General features: G+C 39.7%; 1 protein-coding gene across 24 annotated transcripts in view; it reads right to left on the bottom strand.

Annotated features, from left to right (window-relative positions):
• Nucleotides 1-1,721: 1,721 nt before the first annotated feature.
• The window catches only part of LOC309713847 (protocadherin alpha-C2-like), a 199,247-nt gene continuing 174,556 nt past the window's right edge, over nt 1,722-26,412 (bottom strand). For 23 of the 24 annotated variants that reach the window (XM_082545731.1, XM_082545732.1, XM_082545727.1 and 20 more), the window contains exons 2-4: nt 16,704-16,768; nt 13,216-13,301; nt 1,722-4,756 (exon numbers count right to left, since the gene is read on the bottom strand). In XM_082545731.1, coding sequence (XP_082401857.1) covers nt 4,449-4,756; nt 13,216-13,301; nt 16,704-16,768 — 459 coding nt within the window. In that variant the 3' untranslated portion in view covers nt 1,722-4,448. Of the gene's footprint in view, nt 4,757-13,215; nt 13,302-16,703; nt 16,769-20,146; nt 23,222-26,412 lie in introns of those variants that run through there. The other variant, XM_082545718.1, reaches the window with a different exon arrangement.

The raw sequence follows: 26,412 nt of genomic DNA, 5'->3' as shown, positions 1-26,412 counted from the left end.
TTCCTAATTCTCAACCTACTGTCTAATCCAGTTTCCTTAACTCTTTTGCACTTTCTCAGAGGAACTGCCTTTCCAAGTTATAACTTGTATCTCTGTTTTTGCCACAGGCCAAAATTATTCCTCATATTAATCTCACTATCTTAACTCAAGTCACTCAATTTTGCTTCCTTGACAGGATGATTTTCCTGAGTCACTGCAGTTTCAGTGCACATTTATATGGCATTTCGTTTCTGTTATGTTTTTGACATTTTTTTGTTCTGGCCTTCATCCATTAGTTCCTTACATGTCCTAAAAAAATATTGTGTAGTCTGTGTTTATGTTGTGTTTTAATTTGTTCACATTTGTGTCTGAAAGGTACAGTGTGTAAATAGTGTCAGCAAGTGGCCCTCTGTTGTGCTTCTTTCTGTTTGCTATGTCATGATATATATCCATATTCATTAGCCAGAGATTCACTGCTCTGCAGACCAAACACTGTGGGCTACTTTTCTGCAACCAATCCAATTGTTTTGTTTGCTAATTTGTTTGTATACCTCAAATGAGCTAAAATATACAAATACCACAACATATCTTGTAAATCCTCATGGGAATGTGTTACTGTAGGGATTTTGAATGTGTGGGCGTAGGTCTTTTGGTTAAAGTGTTTTCTTATCTGTTGTTCCTGTTAGAAAAGGAATTTGAGATACTGTATTGAATCTTCAAATCAGTAGCTATAGTCATTTGTGAAATGCTGTCTGTGGCATATAAAAGGACACACCCATCCAGGGCACCCTGCTGTTTCAACCCTCCTGTGCTTGCTGAGTATATAAGGCTGTTGCTATAGAGACTATTCCCCAAATAGCCGTAACCATGGAAACTGTCTCCAGGAGAGAATGAAATAAAGAAACGGATGTTGCATCTTTGCAAGCATTTTTTTTAAACATGAACTCTTGAACCTCTCTCATCACAGTCTCCCCTCTTTGGATGAAAACTGGAAAGAAGGAGACTTTATTAGCATTAGTATTGGGCTATTAACTCAGCATTGAAAATGTCTTACATTTTGTTCAACCGAGACTACAGATAAAAGCAAAGTAGGAAATTTGATTTTTTTAAACAGTCTAAAGTAGGAAACTATTGAATTTCCTGACAAACTGGATAAATGTATTGATTATCAATGCGGCATTTTATCTAGGCCAGAATGAGTAATGGCTCACTACTGTGTAGGTGTTTCGACAAACTCACACACTGGGATACATCAAATCTACTTAGCCACTCTATTAAATTATGGTGCATCTGGAAGCTTACTTTCACATGGGACCATTTGGATCATCTGTGACCATGCTTTTAATGAGGAGAAATTAGGCACCCAAACTAAGTACCTCAATGTGCTTGTCTTTCATCTCTGCAGGGAACAAGTCTTTGTACCTAACTGCATGTCAGTTCAGAGAAAGAAGGATGTGAGCATGTGTGACAGAGAAGAGCTGCCTGCAGATATTTTGTTCGCCATGCCCTCTGTAAGGAGATGCACTTGTTTTCTATATTGCCTGCCAAAAAATTTTAATTGTAAAGGCAACTTTTAAATAGGTGTAGTATTTTAAACGTGCACATGAACTGGGTGCTAAAAAATAGATTTTTTTCCCCTTAAAACCTGAAATAGATTTAGTCACTATTTAATTGGCCTTCAGATGGCAGGGGAAAAGCACAGAGCTATCTCTCTCACACACACAAGACAATATATTCACATGTATTTTAATAAAGCAAATTTTATTAGTGATTTATAAACCAAACACATTACCACTGTATCCATTTATGGAAAATAAAAAGTCAAAAAAATAAATGAAGTAAATGAAATTCACTACGTCACTGTCACAGTTGATGAGAGGGTGTACAAAAAAGGGTTTTACAACAGATCTTGGCTGATCCAATCAGAACAGCACATAGCCACCATAATTCACCACCATACATTGGAAAAGAATGACAGCATGAACACTCACTAAACACAAGCATACACTACATATATCCTTTTATTTTTTACACTGGATTTTTTTCTCTTTTTTATTTTTTAAGAGTGAAAGGGAAGTGATAGCTCATCATAGGATCATACATATTTCAGTTACAATAATACAGTGTTAGTTAGGTCATCATGTCAAAGCCAGACACAGAGTGATTTTTTTTTCTTTTTTTTCTTGCTTTGTTTGTTCTCCAAAACAAAATTATCATTGGTGAAAGAAAAATAATGAACTTGCGTTGAAAGGTATCACACTATAGCATTTACAAATATCTAAAGAGGTTTAGTGGATGCCATACAACATCTGTGGAGCGTGAAGATTTTAGTACATCGATGTTTGGCAGAGACAGAAGTACATACAAATATCTCCTGTGCGAGTAATGAAGAAAAATGATAATACAAAAGAATAAAATCATAGCCATCTATCTATTTATATATATATTTCTCTATATAGTATGTGTTTCCTTAGAGCAGTACATGCAGCAGCCACTTAATGGAGTGACGTCATACTGAGCCGCAAAACTCTGGGGATGTGGCAACAAGTTACAGGCAGGGGGAGGGAAACCAACAGAAGCAGGCCTTGAGGCTAGTGTGTGTGCCCCTACTTCAAAACCTCTTGAGAGAGGATTGGTGGGATATAGCTCTGGGATCGGAGTCCTTAGTTGCCCATATTCTTATCAAGTTTCAATTGCTAATGTAGAGGCAATCTAGTCTACGCTACATTTACAGCGTACATACAAGCTAATATGTGAACAATCAGCTGGAGAACTTCTCTTGTACATGGAGAGGGAGGGCCAGCCCACGGCACCTGTCTCCTCACTCTATCCCAGTCCTCCAGGGTCCCTGTAATCAGCCTCATCCCACCTGGTCCTCTCTCATTAGTGGCTACAAACAGGAAATGAACCACATAGTGTATTATTCACAAGTTAAAAGCGCTGAACCGTTTTGCACTTAAGAAACATCTGACAAGAGTTCAGGGCATAGCCCCTCTCCCCAACTGGGTTTCCCCAGGCCTCATCCACATTACTCCATGCTGCTCTCAGCAGCACACCACAATGTTCAGAACGGGCCACTCCCAGGACTGATCCTGGGCAGGGGGTTAGAGTGGGGATTAGGGTCAGTGTTTGAGGGTAAATGGTGATGGGTATGTCAAGCAAAAATCATTTAAAGCTATGAAGAAAAAAAGAGTATGTTATAATGAATCTCTTCAGAAAATGAATGAAAACATAACATGTTTACAAACTTCATTGTCACAAAAAAAGGCGGTTTGGGCAGGAGAAGATGGCTCCTGGCAGCATGGGGCAAGTACAAGCAGGTGAGCATTTGTAAACTCAAGGTATTGGGTAAGGACTGGTTGCTACCAAACATTCAAAGCAGAAAGCATTAGGCTTTTGCTGCAGCGGGGGAGGAAAGATGGTGTTATCAAAGACTCTCCTGATGAACTCAAAGTTTTCATTAGAGTCCACTGACTCAGCATGGAGTCATGTGCCAGCCCTGCTGGACTCTCCCCTTGGTGATACTCAGGAGAATCTGAGGTGTCTTCTCTCCATCTTTCCAGTGTTCTCTGCATTCCTCAGTTGGGGTTCTGGCGGAAGATGTGTTCTTTCAATGCAGTGAGCAAATACAGAGTGATTGCAAATCATGCTGCATCAATCCTGAGAGAGTTGATGTGCACCTCATAGGCAACTGTGCAGGGCAAAAAGCTTGCAGTGTCTGGTTTCAAGCACTTTTCTTTTATGCCAGCTGTTTTTTGCTCCCTCTCTCTTAGTGTCAAGTGCTTTCTGTGTCCACTTTTTCATGATAAGTTTGTGTTTGCATGTTTGAATATGTGAGCATGCGTATGTGCATGTGGTTTCATTGAGATCTCAGGAAACACTGTTGGTAATTACCAGAGGAATCTGCAGCAGTTTCTTGTTAGCCTTAATTTAGGTGACTCTCGCCCATGATATTTACAAGTAGAGTGTGTCCAGCTCCAGACTGCAGAAATCTGTCTCAGTCTTTTTTTTTTGTTTCTTCTTTTCCTTTGCTGGCACAGCTTTTAGTTGTTCTCGTAAAAGCATCTCATCTCCTCTGAGAGAGAGAGAGAGAGGGAGTGATTTATACACTTTAGTTTGGATGGGGTAAGACAGAGGTGCCAATAAGCCCAGTGGGTTAAAGGATGTCGTGAGTTGACTTGGGGTGTGTAGGCACATAGGGGTGTGGGGAAAACGCTATAATTTTATTAGGTATTGTATTATTTGTTCAATCAAGGCAAGATCTGTAATTTACCACAATCAGGAACTGAAGGTAAAATAAATCTTGAAAAGGCCAGGTTCACAAAGGAGAGAGATTTTTAAATTAATATTATGATCAAAATGTGAAATTAGGAAATAGTTTTACAATGTATTTTTCCCAGTGGACTTAAGTTGATACCTCTGTTTTAACAACACCCTTTTCTACTTTGTAGTTTTAATTTTCTTCTCATCTACTCATCTCCATCATCTTTTCCTTTATCCTTCTTGTCTTTCTTTTCCTTCTTCTTCTTCTTTTTCTTCTTGGCCTCCTCTTTCTTTCCAAAGGTAATGAAATCACTCTTGTCGTCCTCGCCTCCTTGGTTTTGTCTGATAGATATTATGGCAGGGGAGCCAGGGATAATGAAGGCTTCTGGGGGAACTTCTCCAGGTTTTAGGTGTTGTGGAGGTGCACCTGGACCACCGGGGCCATAGCGAAAGTGCCAGCTGTTGCTGTCTACGCCAGCACCCATCGGGGGCGAAACCTCTCCTCCTTCACCATCTGAAAGAAAAGAAAAGATGGAATAATAGTTTATATCACGTTTCTTTTTTTCTTGAAATGACTCAGTGGTGGCTGTGTGCTACTATAGCACTGTACGTTTACTACCAAAAAAAAATAATAATGGTAAACTATGGTGGTATTTTATGGTCATCCTTTCCATTATTCTGTGTCCTTCAAATGTCTTCATGTCATCAGATTTATATTTTTGATTCTTAATTTCTTAAAGATATCAGATAAAAGTAATCATTTTAGCTTATAAAGCATGCCTATAAGAGGCAATCACTGTGTAATCTGCTACTGCAAAGTAAATGAAAAGCACAGGGAAAATCTGTCCTTCACATTCATATACATTAATCAGATTTACTAGGTTAAAAGTCCAAATGCAGTTAAATGTCAATGATCTCCACAGCAGTCAATGAAAAAAAAAAATTATCAGTACATAATTATTGGTAACAACAGACATGACATGATATAAAAGGTGGGAAGTGGTTGAACTTTGTGGGAGGTTTAAAGAAAGAAAATATAAAGTGGGCAGTAAATCAAAATCTCCCTACCTATCCAAGCTAATATGACTTTAATTACTATGTTAAAAGCTGAGAAAGGTCTTGAACTGAAGCTGTGAGAGGAATTTACCTTGGAGAAACATTTCAATTTTATTAGATAATGTATTAGCTGCTGCAGCCAGCTCTTGGGTTATACACTGCACTGCTAGAAATGGTAGCATGTTTATGAATGGATGCAGACATAACACACCATTATTCAGTCACAAACAGCTGTATTTCGAAAGGCCTGGACAGCCAGCCTGACAATGCTTCAATGCATGATCACATCCTTACTTAGTTGGTTGGTACTTTGTTATTGCACAGAACATGATAACATAAGGCACAGTCACTTTGGTTCTTTCCTCACAGAAATTACCTACTTGCCACACTTGCTTTTCATATTCCTTATATTACTCTGACTCCTTTTCTGTGTTCTTTGCAAAGAGGAGATAAACTGAACACGGCTCTATTCAACCAAAAGTAACAGAGTCTGGGAAAAGAAGTGTGACCTCATGCAGTACCCAGAGTAAAGAATACCAGCTTCCAAAATTATCTTATTCTTTTATTACCTACTGAGCTTTCATGTTACACACTATGTCTTAATTTTTTTTTATTTCAAGTCAAATGTCAGCCTAAATACAAACATGAAAGGCTTTGTTTTTGTGGCAGTTCTATAACTATTACAGAAAGCACTCAACAGCACTCACTGTTTGGTAATTTCCTGACATTTAAATTTGCTTTGTGGCGTTTCAGTGCCTAATACAGAGGCCTAATGCACAGGCCAGAGGAGATGCACAAACACATGGGAGGTTCGACTGAGGCAGCGAAAGAAAATTGTTGTTCTTTGGTAAAAATGTGTCTTACCAAAGTAAGACCTGAGAGGCCTGCAGGGCCATAACATTAATCTGCTGTTGAAAACGTAATACTAAGCCAGTGTGACAGAAAACTTTTAAATACACTAAATATAACTTTTTAATTATGATTATTATGAATATCTTGTGTAGTTAAAAAAGAACCTCAGACATAAAAACATAATTTTCACTTCATGAATGTAACAGTAGATGTGAGCAAAGGCAGAACTGGGGGAACTGTTTCAATAAATCCGGATAACCCACATAAACATTACATTGATAGGAATTATAGTGGCTATAGTGAAAGAGTGATACACCCAAACTCTCGGGTTCCATCAAGTTGAAGAATAATAAACTAAATCCAATTCTTATGTTCTATTTAATTTAAAAAAAAATGTCTTCGTTGTTTCTTAGACTTGTTCCCTCCTTTAAACTTATTAGTTGGGATGAGATGTGTCCCGCTGATTGAGGCGGGTACTCCTCTAAAGCTTGTCTTGTTGGGAAACTGCCCAAGCTGAATCAGAAAACAGGATTTTTTTTTCAAATTTGAATAATAGCTGACATGATTAGGTGGAATAGAGAAACTACCAGGCACCTACTAACAATCGGTTCAACATTTCAATAATTTTCAAGCGAAACAAATAAGCAATTTAAAGTTTTACCTTCTCCAGTGTAAACACTTGCATATTCATTTGCACTTTATTACACTGCAATTTGAATATATGTGTTTTAGACAGTTGGTTGGGCTTTAAGAAACAATGAATAGTAATACACTAAAAAAAATAAAAAAAATAATCATTGAAATAAAAATGAAAATAATTAAGTGGGCCATGTATTTGCATCATTCCCCATTGCTATAGCCCGCAAATATCATGCTTTCATTGACTGTGACAACACAGCTGTAAGAGCTATAGAGAGAAGACTGAACTTGACAAAGAGACTGAGAAGATCAGGGCAGACAGGCTTTCTCTAAATGTAGACTGAGAGACAGAAAAAGTCACATTCATTAAGATGACAGCCTTTCTCCCATGGATAAGCCCTTATCCCTTTCCCCCCAGCAGAAATATAAGACTAATTTTATAATCGCAAAAGCAGAGGAGAAACAAAGAAAAGAAAAACTGAAGCACTAAATGAAAATGCATAACACTGAAATACTGGCAAAGCTTTGCTCTAAAGTGTCCAGTCTCTTGCCTCTAAGAAATTACCTGTCTAATTCAATGTGTGAACTTGATGAGACAGCAGTGCCTCCATGCAAAGTTACAATCATAAACGGAATAACACCCTGGAGAGTGATGAGTCATGCTGGGAGCATGCAGATGGGAAACAGTAAGGCTGAGTAGAGTGACACTAATAAAAAAAGACACTGTGTTATGCGGGATTATAGGGATGTGGGGTCAAGTGAGACTATAGTCTGGTCATGATCGGCTCTGGTGCAACTAAAAAGGTAATATCATAACAGAATCCCAACTCTGTAAGGCTCATGGGTCATTTTGATGTTACTAACTACAGTAGACAGTGATGTGTATTAGATCTGAGATGTAACTGCACATCTGTCACTTTTATATTTAGCACTTTGATGTGCTAAATATAAAAGTGCTTGTATGTCTCTTCATTCCATCTTCTTTGTATCTTTTACTTCACAGTGGTGACACACTCGCCTCACTCAACACTGATCTCAACATTATTGCATCAATATTAAATGCTCATGTTTTTCGCACACTAAAACTCCACACCCTCTTTCCTCTGTCTATCTCTCATTTCCCCTGACCTTTCAACTAATGTAGCATGGAAATTTAGTCATCCAACTGCCATCCCTCCAGTTAATGACAAGAGTCTTAATCAAGTCTAACAGTGTTTATAGTAACATCAATGTGACTGGGTATTAAACAGTTTGTCCATCAGTGATAACTACCATGCACATTAGAGATGAAGATGTTCATGTATTTCATAGTTATGACTATTGCCCCTGTCTGAAAACCTCCTGCCTTTGCACTGCTAGAAAGATACAAGCCACTCCAATTAATAATTTTGGATTAGCAGTCTGGGTTACTGTCAGTGCTCTCCTGAGCTGATCTCTGGAGTCCCCAGTCGTGCTTCTCTGCATGCAAATGTCCCATTGCTCCCCCTGTGCAGCCAAAGGTTTTCACAGCCACTCAAATCACCCCAGCTCCATTTTGCCACATCTACTTTATTCATCCGCTTGTCCTGCCTTACCATCGGCCACTCGGGCAGAAGCGCAGTGGAGCGCAGTGCAGCGTTACATAACGAGCTGAGAAGCAAGAGGAGGAGGAAGAAAAAGGAGCCAGAATGTGCAAGGATGGATGCAGATATGAAGCACTCACCACCAAAACGGAGGGTGGGAGCAGAGAAAAAAATGTATTAAAAGATCCTCAAGGTGCATTTTGTTTTGCTTTTACCATACTGCAGTGGGACCACACCCTTTTCTAAAATAGCACCAGTCTCTGTTACTGTTCTGTGCTGAGCATTGAGTGTGTGTACATTTTAATAAAAACAAAATGTGATAATACCGTATACCTAAAAGCCTAATTCTAATTCATGCATCCAGTTTTTTTTACTGCCTTTGTGTTGATAGAAGAATACATTTGGGTGGCTGAATAAATCACCACACATTCTAAACTGTGCTGACGGCAAATGAAATAAGGATACAGCTAAGGGTAAAAATACTATGCAGCTGCAGGTGTTTGCAGGTATTCAACGACAATTATGCATTAATATGCAGTATGTATGTGTCTGGATGTGTCTGTTTGGGTTTCATGCCAGACTGATCACCTTGCTATTTGCTCCCACCTAGATCATGTGGCAGATGGTGGACACAAGTCCCCAGAGACAGGGTTTAAATTTAATGTAAAATGACAATAATTTTCAGTGTATGAGTAGAAGTTTGAGACATTCCTATTTGTCTGTATAGGGTTTATGTAGCCATGCAGGTGCTATAACAACAACATTTAGAAAGTGGAGATCGATTTATTCTCCAGAGAGAGGGAGAAAAGTAAGAGAACTGGCAAGATATTTAAATATGGGATGGAATAAAAGAACAGACTGACAATAAAGGAAAGTAAATATCTGAGCTAGGAATAGAAGGCAGATGGTGAGTAGAAATTCAGAAACAGTCCCACATAGCTTCTAGACTGTTCTACCTTACCTTTAATCTGACACACACACACACACACACACACACACACACACACACACACACACACACACACACACACACACACACACACACACACACACACACACACACACACAACATTAGATACACCTTAAAATAGTTCTTCTTACAGTGTTATGGCATGCCACCTTTCAGTCCCCAACTCCCAAGGCCATATGTTTTTTTAATCCAAAAATCTGCAGAACAAAGGAGTCTAGCCTAATTTTATGGTCAGTATAATACCATCAGCAAATTTCCTATTTTTCATACTAAACTCATATTAAGTCAACTTAGTTTCACTACATATTTTTCTCTGATTATTATATTATAGTTTTAAGACCACTCACTTAACCAAAAAACTGCATCAAGAAATTATGACACGTGGCCTTGAATTTGACCATTAGTCTGTCGGAAAGTCTTCTTTACCTACCACCTATGCAAATGCACACTTCCTTTCAAATGAGACTGACTAACGAAGTGAATGTAAATGACGATTTTATGCTCCTATTTTCTGGAGAGCAATTATAGGATTAAGGGAAGAGGCACTAAATGAGTATAATGCAGCATCTCTCTAAACTGTCTCCCTCAGAGTTGTCCTTTTTACTTTACTCTTCAGTTAATTGTTGCCACTGTAGTTGGTCACTATTAAGTCTAAAACATTTTTCTGTTCCTCTGTGTATATGGGACATTTCAGTTTGCATGCAAGATCTAGCGTAATACAGAAAACACAAAACCTGCATCCACCTCTGCAGTACACCACCGCCCCAATGAATGTAGGTCACCCTCCTCACTCCAACTCTCACTATCTAAACATATCCTTTCTCCTTTAACTCTCTCGTTCCCTTTTGCTCATGGAGATTTCACCTCCTCCCACTGCCCTTCACCTGATGCTACAGGGTGCTTTTTTCCTTTGCCCCCAGCGTGCTTTCTCTTCTCCATTATCTTTTGTCCCATACCATATGTTTGCACCCCCTCCCCCCAAACATAACAGCTCTCCCCACCTTCCTGCCTGCCCTGCCAATATTAGCAGCCATGAATGGTTGCTATGGAAACTACATCCTCCAGTGAAGCAGTAGGACATAAGAAGGAGTCATGGTGACAGTGCTTATGGTGATGGAAAATAATACTGGGATCACTCTGTCTCCCAGCAACATGAGACTCATATTTCTTTCTCACTTCTTCTCAATCATTCTGATCCTGCCTTCATCTTCACCTTGTCTGTTATTGTCTGATAGGATTTTTATTTCAAACCCTTTGCATTACAACCTACCCATCTCCTTCCCATCACCCTTGCTGCAGTGCTGTGCAGCTCTCTGTGCAGTCCCAATGAGTGCTTGGTTTAGTGACTAAGCTGTGATATAGACGGGGGCAGGAGACAAAGACCGAGAAGGAATGGACAAAGGAGAGGAAGAGGGAGAGTTACGCACCAAGCAGAACCCTGATTTCATTAATATGGGCCTGTTAATCTGGGCGTGGGCTATTCTCCATCTGTCACAGCAGGAGCAGCACACAAAGCAGGCAGCCAAAACACACTTAGAAGCACAGCCAAGGACTCACAGACACATTCACATACACATGAAAACACAAGACAACAAAACAGACACACAAATTGATACCGCTTTGCAAATCCGTATATACTAAATAAAAAAGAAAAAAACAGGGGCGCTGTCGGCTGTCCCTCTGCGTCTCACACTGGAGCAATGAAACGGACTTTGCGGTAGAACAGCATCCTTTACTTTCACCACTCAAAATATTCTCTTAACAATCAACTCTAAAGCTGGCCTAACAAACATGATTTTTATTATAAACAGTACAGCCTATGACAGGCCACATTTAATCCTTATCTCACATTGTCTCATTTCTGAGATATTATAAACAGAATCAACAGGAAAGTAAAAACACGAATCATTTTCATTATTTTCCTCCACTAAAACAAAATGTTTTTAATATTATCTGACATTTTTATCCCTGAATTATTCCTCTCTTTTCTATCTTGCAGGTTTTTAAGTGCCAGCAGGCTGTAAGTCCTCAGCCAAGGCAAGAAATCGATGGCACAGCGGAGGAGGATGTGCATACATGTGTGGATAGGAAGAAACAGTAGTCTCTGTGTGGGTAGTTTGTCTGCCTGCTGAGCCCACCGCCTCCTGTCTATAAAAGATACCAGGCCATGCCAGCTCCACATTCTTAATTACTACAAATCACCTCTTTATCTAAATCTAATTGCAATTTCATCCTTGCTACAACCTTCTTAATGTACATATGTCAGTCTCATTTGTTCGCCTGTCTTCACTTGCACTTTTTTCCACTATTTCTCTATTTAACTCCTAATCTTTTTGGATCCCATGATCATGACAAAAGTCAAGAGTTCACAACTGAAATCCCTCTGTTGAGGGTGCTAATTCTGTCTTCTAAATTTTAGTTATGGGCACTGGAAATGCACTGCAATTGGCATTACAATGCCTGTAAGAGCTCACATAAAAGCTGTCATTTAGCATTTTTGTTTTCGTGCTGTCACTGTTTGCAGGAATTGTTTCCCTATAATCTTCTTTGCAGTATTTCATTGAATAATTAACAAGGTCTTTTTCACCCTAATGAAGGCCAGATATTAAAAATGTATAATTTCCTGTTTTCTGTAAGTAAAAGGACTTCTATCTTTGAGTGGAACACTCTATTGTCATAATTGTTTAGCACATTAAGGATAAATCCCTAACTTTATGAGTCACAATGGCATAGTGGCCCTTTTGAGGCTTTTTCACTCTTGCAGGATCTGCATAATACCTGACAACAACAATAGATGACTTGCATATGATTGCATTCAGTGCAAGCAACAATGCACAGATACAATCTGATTTTTTTTTATCTCAATTTTAAAAGATTACAAATGCATTTAAATATTGAAAAATGCTATTACATTTAGCTCATCCCTAATCCACATTTAAAGGAGGATGACTGTAATCATTTATAATTACGCTTCACTAATGTGTTTATGTTAATGTTTGTCCTCTGTGAATCAGTAGCTTGTGCTTCCCCAAACGTCTTGCTGATAATTCAATCAGCTATTGTCACTTTCACTTCCTCTCCTTCTCTAAATTTTTTTCTCTTCCTGCTACAAGAGAGCAGAGATATCCATCTCCACCTACCTAGCACATGTCATTTCCTTTCCCTTTGGCAGCAGGAAGCGGTAGGAGATGGTCAGGCAGTCTCGTAGATGGTATCTCTGTCTTGATCGTTTTATTACAGTCCTGTATTTGATAACCACTGTACACACTCCTTGATAAGCTTTAAATGATGTGCTGTTGTTGGTGTATGACAATCTTAACTGCATGTTGTAATAGGAAAAATTCTAGTTTATTGTCACATTTATATTTAGGTGCTTAGAATTTCATTTTAGAATTTTGTATAATCTTTTATTTTTTAGGTGAAGGACACATGTGTATCAATATGACCTGGTGTAACTGCTTAGCTATGCTCAACTGCTATGCTCAAGACCAGCCCAGGTGCTTCCTGTAGAAAGATAGTCCGAGTCCTCCCTGCCCAGCAACAACCTGAGTCGGATAAGCAACTGTCGTAACTGAAGAGATACAGAGAGTTGTTTTGTCAAGGTATAAAAGAGGAGCTGAGACGTCCCAAGGACAGAGCTCTCGTGACTGTAGAACTGGGATGTTTGCATTGCATACTTTATTAACAGAAATTTCCATCATAACTGTATGAACCTGTGTCAAGAATTGTGCTTAACACAGAATCATTGAGCATTGTTTTAGACTTTCTGGACTAAACTAGCACTATGTGTATCATGGAAACCTCCCAGTATATGTATATTTAATTTTTAATCTTTAGCCAGAGGTATAATTAACTGTGCTTATTCTAGGTGGAAGTAGCTTGAGAGATTCTTACCAGCAGCACTGGAAGCAGTGGGCCAGTTCTGAACCAGAACCCCCTGGGCTCCCTGCATTACTGAGGACTCCTCCATATGCACTGAACTGAAACACACACACACACACACACACACACACACACACACACACACACACACACACACACACACACACACACACACACACATCAGCATATTAAAGATCACAAAAGTATTTTTGCACACATATTATAAACAATATCCATTAAGATAAGTTTTTTCTAATAGTATGTTAAGATTTCACATCTGAATTTCACAGCCCAAGGTATGGATTCAAAATCCAGTTTTCCTATCTCCATATGTTTCTTTTAATACACACTATAATAACAGTGGGGGTTGGTTAATGGTGCAGAAATCCCAGAACAGCTTCATTCAGATTAAGATTAAAGTAGTTACTCTACATTTTCCCAACATTTTCTGGATTATGGATTACAGAGGGCTGTTCTTACATTTTCACACCAACTCTGTGGGACTCCAACACCCTCTGCTCTACTGAAAAACACCACAATCTGTGTAGTGTTAAAAAGCAACAACAGAAATTCTACTACAAACCATGGTCCAATCTCATTGTGTCTGCCTTGTCTTGAAAAGTGGAAGATTATACTGTCTGGCTCAGACATTGTGGTTTTAGTAATAAAAAAAAAAAATTATTTAAAAAAGAGGGCACAGTTTGGTTATATCTACATGTCTTTAAAAGGTGTCCCAAATATCTGTTATCTAAGGATGGGAGGATGAGAGAGCCTCTGTTCAAAGGTGAATTCACCTAAAATTCACCTAAACTGTACACTTATATACCTGTGATTCATTATCCCATGGCAGGCTATCACAGCATGCAGTTACCAATATAAAATGATTTTACAAAATATACATACCATCTTAATTTGCTGTTCTAAAGCATCGTTTTATTCTGCTTCTCAGCCTGCTTCTACTTTAATTCAATTCATTGATCCACACAAATTTTGGCACTGACTATAGTTCTTCTCACAATTATCAGCTTAAAAATAGATATGTAGAAAATTATTTATTTCTTTTTACAAATATCCATGTGCAGCACTTTCTGTGATTAAAACCTGTCAGTGATTGTGTTTTAAAACAAGAAATCTAATGTCTATCAGAAATCTGAACCAGAACCAGTGTAGTAAAGTAAAGTTTTGCAACTGATTATATTGTAGTTTTCTTTTCTTTTTAATACTGTGAACAGTTAAAATAGTATACAGCTAGAACTAGATTATGCATTGATGCATGACGAGAAGCGATTTGGTGATGGATGGAATTTTAAGCGCTGCTAAAACACAGCATTATCGGGTACACTGATTAAATATTAAAGCACATTACAGTGGCAACAGGCAGACAGTATATATTTCACCTAATGGTAGTCTCTTTTTCTCATTTCCCTTGTAACCCTCTCCTACTGTCTGCAACCACTGTCTTATCAATTTTCAGGATTTTTCAGCCACTTATTGTTTTATTTCATAACTACTATGATCTCAAAATTAACTCATACTCTCATACTTTTATAACACACAGGAGAAAATGTGCTTTCCCCAGGGATTAGATTAAAAAAATGAAATAGGTCACTTCTATTAAATGGTTTTTCGGGTGTTGTATCCAAAGCCTCTCACACAAGATATGATTCTGATACTGTATAAACAGATGAAAATTCCGTGATGCTTAGTGATAGTCAACCTGAAACACATCAGCGAGAGTCAGTCATGAGAAAGATTAACTATATTAGACTGTTTCACTCAGACACATTAACTTCAATAATCCCCGCTGTAATTATGAGGGAATCTATGGAACATTAATGACACTCAGATGATGCGATGTTAATAATCTGGCATCAGATCGCATACATGAGTACATACATATTTGTATCTACAGAGATGATGTTTGAATAATGAAAAGAAACCAACACTCGATTCAGTGTTTCAGGTTGCATCTGTGTTAAGACAGATGTGCCACTCCATTCAAATACAGGTGGGACAATAGCACTGAGTATAAATAACGATTGGAGCTGTTTTAATCATACACACTATGACATGCATATACATATGCACAAGGGCCTTAGGAGAGACAAAGTGACAAAGGCAAAGTGTTTCTCAGCATGGGTGTCTTAAGCAATGTTTCTAGTTGTTTGGCATTAACACTTCTGATATTTTTTAAATGCCACCATCTGTAAGATGAGGACAGATTAATTTAGTCAAGCAATAAATGAGATAGTTAGATAGAGATAACTTTCCTACCTCATTAAACATGTAACTGTTTGTAATTATGGTGCCATCTCATAAGCATGACCCTCGATTTTGTAATTTGTAATGCGATCACTACCGTGGTCATGCAGCACACTCCCTGTCTCCTTGTAGCTATGTTTCCACCCAAAAAACTGCCCTTCATACATCACTGACCCCTCTCTGCTTCTAACCCTCCAATCCGGTCCCCATCTGGGCATGGTAACATAGAGCAATTCCTGAGTGTATTTCTTATTGCTGTGTCTCTCTTCTCCTATAGAGTATTAAAGATTAATTATTTCTGCTTATTTGAACAAAATGCTTAAATAAAATCTAAGGTACTTCTCTAAATTCTCTAAATTTACCTTAACTATATGTTTAATAAACATAATGTACAGTGGAAAATGGTAATTAATGGGTGATGTTAAGATTAAATCCTTCCACTTAAGGCAGCACTCACATCACTGCGAAGAATGCACAAAGATAATCCTTACTGGAATTAATGAATGCAAATGCCTAACCTGGCTAAATGTTTGATATGTAGCTGGGTAGGCTTTGTTAAATATTTTAAATTTTTGCCTGGTAGCCATTGGAATGGGAAAACTCCATACCCTTTACAACAGATCTCAATGTCAACTCAGTATCATTGCCCAAAAAAAGCTATTTTTTTTTAAATATACATTATTGTCTATGCATATATTTTCTGCTTCAATTCTAAGATAATGTTTAAATAACAGCCTGCTCTAAAAATAACAGACTCCCTTCAACTAATAAACTTGTAAATAACCCCAATGTACTTGCAGGTCTTTGTTTATTTTAAAATTACTCCGCATAATATGCGGAAGCATGCTAGATCAATATCTTTATATGCAGATATTTGGAGGGATAATGACACCAGCAAAACTTGTTTTTGGAAGAAGACGAGTTTAACTTGGGTTTGCATTCATTTATTTAATGTTTAGATGTTACATCGGATAGAATTTAAATATGACACTAATCTTTTTCTATATACTATTTGGGAATAGGTTATGCAACTTCCATATATAGGGATTAATAAAATTTGTCAACTACTACAGATCAGTCATTTATAAAACTGTGCAGGAATTAATTATTGGCTTAAATCTTGAAAATATGATTTTTTTTCTTTGTTTACCTTTTGTTTTTCACCAAACATTGGAAATCAACTAGTGAGGTATGAAGAGACTTTTAGTGTAAAGTCACAAAGTAAATTGGATCCTTACCTCTGCATTACACCTCCTGCTCTCAGGGAGGCTGAATATCTCCAGTCTGAATTTGGTGCCTTGGGCTGCAAGAGAGAGTGAGAGAAATTTAGTCTTAAGTACAGGTGAAAGCCAATACCATCTCATTAATAAGTCATGGCAACAACTCCTAGTGCAGTACACACACATTAACACACAAGCTAAGGCACCCAACCACAATCTATAGCAGCGATAGCTTGCCTCTTCGTTTGCAGAAAAATGACTGATGGATTGAATCATGTAGGTGTGCTCATGGCCTCCTATCCTCACACACTAGTTTCTTCCCCCCTCCCTCCCTACTCTCATCCATCACTTTGAAGGAAAAATGACTTTGAGAGATTTACCTCCAGCAGCCTACCAACTCTGTAGTGTTTCACAAAAGACCTGAAGCCACACAGACAGAATAAGTCCTCTTGGACTCAGCTGGGTGTTGTGTGTTTATCACCACTAGAACTCTTATTTCATTTTATATATTAATGATCGACTCAAATTTCAGCTGTTAACCCAACGTCTCTTCTGCTTCCTCTCCATTCCCAGACGATTACTGGGCATGTTTTTCAGCAATGCTTAATCAGTATTTTTTTTAAGACAGTATCATCAGCTAGATTTTTCCTTCTCACCAAAGACCCACCCTTTCTACCCTGCCTCTATATATTCACCACCTACTCTTCTGTATTTGAGTTCCTTCTGTTCTGTCTTGTTTACGCTGATAAAAACCTTGAGTTTCACTGCCACACAATTTGCTTGAGTGAGTCTGACACATCTCACCATGGTAACTGTGAAGAGCCCATTGTATATTTTACTCTACACCCACCTCCCTCTGTTAGTTCAGCCCAGTGAAGGTCACAGGTGGAGAAAGGAAGAGGGAGGGGAGGGCAGATATCAGATTAAGTCCCTCTATATTTAGACTCAGACAATTCTACAAAAGAGGGATAAATGAGCACCACAATCTCTGATTAACTGTCAGTGGTGCAATTTGTTAATGAGATCCTATTATGAGACTTCAGACACAAAGGTAAAACATCATATATCCTGAAAAAAGCAATTATAGTACTAATTGTTTGTTTGCAGCTTCCTAAGATGAGACTCAAATTGCGTCAAAATGGGCTGTTTGCAGCAACCACATCACCGAGATGAGATAGCATTTCCTCAGATCTCATCCTAAACCACTGACAAAGACAAAACAACCTGACCAAGGACACTAAATCCCCCCTGCCTGGCCATGCAGCTCATAAGAGACCCATTTACAATCCCATTTCCTTTCAAATATGACAGATGTTCACTTGCTACTGAAGCTGCATTGACCTCCATGAGTCTGCAGTGGACATTCATCACCCTTGAAATCCAATATTTGGTCTTAATGAGAGAAGCCTGGTATTCCTCCTGGAGTCTTTCAAACAGAGGATAATGTCTGCAGGGATATAGAGTGCTGTAGCATCTTTTCATACTAGGAACTAAAGGTGAACTTAATTATATGGAGACAATTTTTCACCAAAAAGCAATCAGTGAACAGATCAGTAATTTAGAAGGAAGTAAAAGACATTAGCTTGGCATTAAATACACAGTTAACGCAGGTTATTTTGCTCATTTTACTTTGTAAACAATTGAAATAAAGAGGGTAGAACAAGAAATAAATAAATAAATAACCTCTACAAATAAGACCAGATTGTCCACAAATGGAACTAAACAGCTTTGCTTAATGTTCGCCCTGTTGCTACACAGCAGTGGCCAAAGGGAAACTGGTCTGCCTGGCCGGATGGTGTTTATGGGGGTAAATGAAATCACACACAGTAGACTATACACACATTAGATAGAAACATCTGGAACATAAATATGTTGGTAATTTAGTTAGTATTCCTCCTAAGGAAAAACAAACCCACAAAACTAAAGCATTCACATAGTAAATGTAAACAAAAACAAACACAACAAAGAAATAAAAACCTAAGAGAATGAGAAATCAACGCATCCTATTTCATCATTTGAAAGGGAGAATATGAATTAAGTGAAGATGAAAAAACAAAATTCCCATGGGGTTTTTCGGTATATTAATTTCCTTGCCTCACAATACGTGATAAATTAAGGAATAGGAATAGTGTCGCACTCCCATTTTCTCGCCTTTTCCTTTATTCTTCCCTCTCCTTCTGAGTGAACACTCCTAGCATGGATACAGAGCTCACACCTCCGCCATCAACTCTGTGTCCAATCACCTTTTATCCCCCGCCTCATCTGTTTGGAGGCAGCCAATCCACGGACAGCACTGAGAAACACATCGCTTCCATTTAATTACATATCAAGATCGAACATGACTGGCATTTAATGAGGAACACTTCAAGTGATAGCTGAACAATTACCTTTTTCTCCAGCTCTCTTTTTATCACCTAATCTCTCCTGCATTCTCGGCACTTTTCAGACAGGCTCTGGGATAAACATAATTACTAAAAAATAATAATAATAATAATAATGTGCATCCAAAATAATGCCGTTTCACTATAACTACAAATGAGGCAAACAGTTCAAACTTCCACATAACAAAAAGAAAGAAGAGAAAAGAAATAAATGTATAAAATGAAGCTCTATGCTGAATGAAACTCAGTCTCTGCCTCATTTCTGTATTCTTTACTAATTCCCAGAGCCCAGCTTATTCTTTAGTACCAAAGAAGTACGTGACCAGAAGCGGATATTTTGGTGCAGTGGGACTGGGGGCTCTTACAGCTGGCAAACTGCACTATTTCACAGATTCTCTGTCTCCTTTTTTCTGTCTTTAGAGATGACCACCATTGCCCTCTAAAACTACTGAATACTGTGGCACAAAGATGACCTTAGACAAACAGCACAGGCTGTGTGGGGTCACAGGTGAACAAGCAATGCTAAATCTACCAGTTTGTTTTGAAAACAAAATAAGTAAAGGGAAAGAAAGATACAGTGAGTGAGAGGATTTGCACCTTGATATACAGACTCAGTGTTTACTGTGAAGGACAGACACACTTCAAAATTTTAAACCGTGAATCATCAAACATTGTGAAACACAGAAAAACAATATGTAGTCTACCAAATATTCAATTAAAAATGTTAACACCCATTCACTCAAATAACAACACAATCCAGAGAAGCAATCCACATTGTCATACCAAACCATTATCAAGATGCAACACCTAAAGATAAGGAATGTGAAGATGAAAACTATGTCCATTAACATCATGATGAAAACAATTTCTTCATCCTAGCAGACAAAGTTAGACTAAGAGAACTAACCAATCACAGGGAGTGGCACCATGCAATATATTTTTAAAACATCACAGCCCCACAGCCACACTGCTAAAACACTGCCGAAGAGAAAACCCTGAGAATTTTCTTTTTATGGTGTGCTTCATTTAGTGTTAAAGAAATCTAAAATAACAAACACAGAGATCAGACCACAAACACACCTGAATTGCTGTTGCATCTGGCATACTGAGACGCCGTACAAATATCTGGCTCTGTCCACTGTGACTGGTGACGTAGCCTGAACCCCAAGTGCCACTATGCGGCCGTCCAGTGTTGTAGAACATAAAAGTGTCACTTCCTGATGTGGCAGTCAGGCATGTCTTGTAACAGTATGTTTTGGTGAGAGACCCGTTTCCCCGCACTTCAATATAATGTGGTTCCACTTTGAGGTCACGTCGCAGGGCCACATTGTTGGCTTGCTGCCCTCCACCTGCAGCTCTTGCTGCGCCCCCACCTCCAGCTGCTGTAGCGCCTCCTTCTGGCACATTTTTCTTGGACACACAACAAGGGCAACAGGAGCCAGGCTGGGTACAATAGGCATGGCATCGCACAATTGCCAGCACAAAGATAGTGACCAGGAATACAAAGGTTGTGGCACTCAAGGCAATGATGAGGTAGATAGTGACACTGGAAAGCTTTAGGCCACTGTCAGCTCTGATGATGCGTTTGGTTTCAGGTGCCAACTTTGGAGGGGACTCCAACACATGTACATAGATTGTAGCGGTGGAGGAGAGTGGGGGTAGTCCATTATCGCGCACCAGTACAGTCAGAATGAAGGAGGTGGAGTTATCTTCTATGACACGCCGTGTGGTGCGGATCTCACCTGTGTACTCATGCACCTTGAACAGATCAACATCTGTGTTGGTCTGCTCCAGGGAATAAAGTAACCAAGCATTCTGCCCAGCATCACCATCCCATGCAGTAATCTTGCTAACCAACACTCCTGCTTCAACGTTCTTCATTAGTGTCTCCATAGTGCGGCTTCCATTGGCAGGTGGGTACACTATCCTGGGCACATGATCATTCTGATCCATAACGTAAACATAAACTGTGGCCACACGACTGAGGGGAGGTACACCGTTGTCCTGGGCTTTAATCTGAAAGTGAAACTCTCGCAGCTTCTCAAAGTCAAAGGCTCTCAGGGCATAGGCCTCACCTTTATCAGGTTTGATGCTGACATAGCTGGCGATAGGGATGCCATGGTTGTTGTCATTGAGGACAGTATAGGTGATCCGTGCATTTTCTCCAGCATCAGCGTCTGTGGCCTTAACAATACAGAGAGATGCACCAGGAGCATTGTTCTCTGTAATATAAACAGTATATGACGTTTGTTCAAAACGAGGTGGGTTATCATTAACATCTGCAACATCCACTTTAAAGGTCATCTGAGATGACAGGGGTGGTGTGCCTCCATCCACAGCATTGACTGTGACATTGTAGGATGAGATGGTTTCACGATCCAGGAAAGCTGATGTGACAATAGTATAGTGATTGCGGAAGGACTTGATCCTAAAAGGCAAATTGGGCATGATCTCCAGGGTTACTTGCTTGTTTGGTCCAGAGTCACGGTCAATCACACTGATCAATGCTACCACTGTGTCAGCCCGGGCATCTTCACGTACAGGGCTGGAGAGTGAAGACAGTACAATCTCAGGAATGTTGTCATTGACATCCAAAACTTCTACAACTACTTTACAGTGTACTGCTGTGGGGGCTGGCCCCTTGTCCATTGCCTGTATATACATTTCATAAGAGGTTGTCTCCTCGTAGTCTATGTTGTTTTTTACCCTAATTTCCCCTGTGTCTGTGTCCATAGAAAACATCTGTCTGACTCTTTCTGGCGTGTAACTGCTGAAAGAGTAAAAAACCTCGCCATTTAAGCCATCGTCGGGATCTGTTGCATTTAACTTGATTACAAGTGCACCCTTTGGAGAGTTTTCAGACAGTTTTACTTTGTACACAGAGCTGTCAAATGTGGGCGAGTTGTCATTAGCGTCGAGCACACGGACATTAATTTTGGCCGTGCCAGTTCGCTGTGGGGTGCCTCCATCCATTGCTGTCAGGATAAGCTGATGAGAGGGCATCTGCTCCCGGTCAAAGGACTTTTTGAGAATGAGCTCAATGTGCTTATTATTAGAGAAGGCTTTAATTGCGTCTAGAGTGAGGTGCTCGCTTGGGCTGAGTCGATACTGCTTCACAGAGTTGGAGCCGTCATCTGCATCCTGAGCGCCTTCGATGTGGAAACGAGACCCGGGCACAGCGGACTCGGACACCTCAAGCTGATATTCATCTCGAGGGAACTGCGGCGCGTTATCGTTCACGTCCAAAATCTCAACCTCCACGTTGTGCACCTCAAGCGGATTCTCTAATACTACCTCAAGGCTGCGTGAACAGGTGCCACTGAATTCACAAAATGTCTCTCGGTCAATGCGGTCACTCACCACCAGTTTCCCAGTTTTGTGGTTTATGGTGAAATATCTCCGTCCACTGTCCGATGTAATTCTGATGCGTCGAGTGGAAAGTTTTCTTAGATCCAGACCCAGATCTCGGACAATGTCACCTACCAGTGCTCCGTTCTCCAGCTCCTCTGGAATGGAGTATCGAATTTGTGCATTTGTAAGGCCACTGAGTACGACGATAACCAAATATAAAGAAAAAGGCACATTCCCTTTTACACTGTAACAGCATCGCGCCGTCACAGCCATCGCAGGCGGGCAGAATTTGCGGACGGGTTGGAGAAATCTTTCCGCCTTTTCAGCTTACTGTTGGTCCCCACCCGCCTCATTAAAAACGAGGGAACAGACCGCGCATAACTCCGACTATGTGCAGGATAAAAACCGCATCTTCACAGGTGCCTGCATGAATGAAAATTTTTCCTCCGCATCCATATTTTGCTTTGTCTGTCTGAGTGGTGTTATTAAACGAATCTATCCCTCTAGCAAGCCTGTCTCCTTTCACAGATGCCGCCTATTGCTCTCTCTCTCTTTCTCTCTGCGATGTGGTGATGCTGTCTGTGGGCAAAGGGGGAGGGCCAGCTTCTCGCTCAAACGACGCTGACTGCATTTCAGCACCTCCGACAAAAATAATCAAACACCGTCTAATAAAATTAAACTTCAAAAGACCAGACCTCGGTAGTTTTATCGATATGTCTAATCTACAAATCAAGATAAACCTGCAGCGGCATCTGTGTACTGATTTCGAAGAAATGAACAGAATCGTTTTCCCTCTTTTTTTGTGAGTGCCACCGCCCTTTTCATTGTGTGCTGGGAAACTGATTTATGAAGCAGCCTGGAAATTAGACTTCCTCGCTGATGCAAATCCAGAACAACACAAAAACGCTTTACTCCAACGAAAAGAGATGTGTTTTGGAATAAAAGAAACACATAAATGCACCAATTTAGGAAGGGATCCACATAAAGGTGTGACACAATATTAAGTGTATTTGTTCAATATAAAGAGGGCTTTATTAACTCCAGTTTTATATCACAGAAAATACAGTGGGGGTAAGAGGAGGTGACGGGTAAACTGACCACGATTTGTCTTTTTAACCCCGTCCTAATCACGTGTTAAGTGCTGCGAGACAGGTGACATCTGTCAGAACAAACACATTTCTGTTCCTTCATGATACCACTCTGCCCTTCAGTGACAGCTGACAATGCTTTGCACTTTAACACCACAGCTGCAGAGCCATTAGAACTGGTTCAGTCCCACATAAAAGAAAAAGCACATGACATAATAACGTTGTTAAATGGTGACCAGACTAACCGGGTCACAGGCAAATGCTCCAGATGTTAACCTATTCCACATCTGCATAAAGACAAGGCAGGGCTTTCCCCTAATAGGCAGTACAGATGTGAAGCACTTAAAGCGTTAGAAGGATTCTTGTCAACATGCACGCCTTCCCTCGGTTATCAGCATCAAGTCCTCAATTAATAGCGCATAAATCTTGCAGCTACTAAAACGCTACACCAAGTTAAGTAAAGTTTCATTCATTAAATTAAATGGATTAAATTGCGCATGTGTAGCAGGTGGTAACGTTAACATCTTTTGCGGGGTGCCCTTAAATTACTTTGCTAGCTCGATGCTCAGTAGCGCAGTTCAATGCTGCATATTTTGGTATCGATCCAATGCCAAGTAAACAAATGTCAATACTACCAATAACAGTACTGAGACCGATATTTCTAACCTATAAAGGCAATTTATATCGGGAAGAGCAGTGTGTATTTTACGTGGTGTTTTTTTTAACCCACATAAGCAGCCCCTTGCTGAGCTTAGAAGATGAGAAGTATCGATCCTATCGCGCTAGTATGGATCTGATACCAATACCAGTTGGAATCAGTATGATATTTGGCTTGATCTGCTCACCTCTGGTTCCCAGTATACAAGTTAACTGAAGCTAACTGGAGCCTTGGGCCAAACGCGAATCAAAAGGACAGACAGTATTGGACGCTTTTGTCACGTGTTTGGTTGACGACTAACAGAGATTCGTGTTGAAACGTCCTGGTGAAGCCCACCAAGAATAAAAGTAATTTTCAGCAAATTCGGTGATGCATCCAGTAGAGTACCGATATCTAAAAAGTGCTAATGTGATCTGTTCACACTCTTTAAACACTAACTTGTGTAAAGTTATTCGTTGTGACGATTTGGCCTTGTGAAACCCCGAATCCTCTTCAACACGGCCACTGGGCCAAGATGAGCGTCTACCGCCCACATAATCTTTTCTCTTCCTTGGTGCTCTGCCACTGTCACCCACGCCTGGTCTGCCCACGGCGATGACAGCGTTTGGCATCTCGGGAGACAAAGAGAAGACAGTGACTCACTGGGATGCTGCTAGTGGATGAACGGATACAAGGCGACACGAATAGGTGGCATAATTGGAGAAGCAGGCAAATGTTATGTGCGAAAGTCAGACGTTCTGTTAAAAAATGTGTTTTCACATTACGTCATTTGAATATTATTATTTTTAGTGCTAAATCCTTCGTGGATTTCTACATGTGCATTATCAACAGAGCGAGCAGCATCACTGGGTTTATATGGGTCTGCCACACTAACCGTGACATTTAGCAGATTTTCCCGCTGGGGTGTTTAAACCTTCGAGTCTGGCAATGATACAAAAATAGAGAGAGACGACGTTTATCTTATAAACAACAAACACAGAGCTGAATTTACACGTGTTCTCTGCACCGATCTTTTACATTCCTTTCCGCCCTCCTCGCTATTTTTCCCAGCGCATTTTTTTTCTACAGCTGTCTAATACTCATTCCTGCTTCATATACGCCCATCTGTTTCAGCGTTAATTGCGTGCCTCTGAGCTCTAGATTATTTCTTTCTTTTTTCACTCAAGGGTGTTGCAGATAAAGTTATTAACAATGTCCCACCTGCAAACAGACGCCTGTCACGCCTAAACAAATACTGATTTCAAAGCGCTAATTGGCTCATTTGTGTTTCCCTTTACTGCAGTTTGCGCAGTTTTTTTTTTTTTTTAAATCACAGGTTATCAAAGGTTCGGTTCTCATCTATTTTTTCATTTATTTCTCCTTAAATATTCACACCTTCTGCAATCTCCAATCTGGACTGTCTCAAGCTGCGCTTTTGTCCGGCAGCCGCTGTTCCAGCTGATGACTGGCTGAGGGAGATACTGGGTTCTTACGCGTTTCGTGACGTGCAGTTTTCAACGTGCGAGCTTGTGACAAGAGAAATATTCTGACTTTGCCTTTGTTCCTTTTATTGCAGCAGAATATTAAGAGCCCCATTACATCAATTATGCAAGATGATCATGATATTAATAACATTCTCTTCAACCTCATTACTACTGTAAGCGGGTACTCTAAAAACCATTCATATTACTTGCCCTAAGAGTTTTTTATATGGCACACCCCATTTTAGTGAGTTAGAGCTGACAACAGAGACCCTCATAGAAAATGGTCATAATTGGGCAATCATTAAGTATAAGTCCTTGCATCATTCCCTCCGTGAACACATACAAACAAAGGCAGTCATTCCAACTTAAAGGGCATTTGTGGCTGTAGGCATTTATAAGGAAAATACCACTGTATAATAACATGGCTGTGTCTGAAGGGATGTCAGAAGATCTGTTGATCTGTCTGTTCTCTCATTTTTTTTTTAAATGCCAGAAAAGTATCATTGACAATATGACCTTACTAGAAAATCGGTGCATGCAAACTCTTAGGCCTACCTAGTGGTTCTCTAATAGTGGTTCTCTAATAAAGTTCAGGACATTGTAATTGGAAAAATTCAAGTTTATTCTCACATTTAGATTCAGGTGCTTAGAATTTCACTGTAGAATTTTGTATAACCTTTTATTTCTTAGGTGAAGGACATGTGTGTGTCAATATCACCTAGTATAACTGCTTTGCTATGCTCAACTGTGTTATGTGCTAACTGTTTTGCTTTGAAGAGAAAACTC

Source organism: Aulonocara stuartgranti (assembly GCF_965226115.1).
Source record: "Aulonocara stuartgranti genome assembly, chromosome: 2".
Taxonomy (NCBI): domain Eukaryota; kingdom Metazoa; phylum Chordata; class Actinopteri; order Cichliformes; family Cichlidae; genus Aulonocara; species Aulonocara stuartgranti.
The sequence above is the reverse complement of the archived record's forward strand: the minus strand, read 5'-3'. Positions and strand labels throughout refer to the sequence as shown.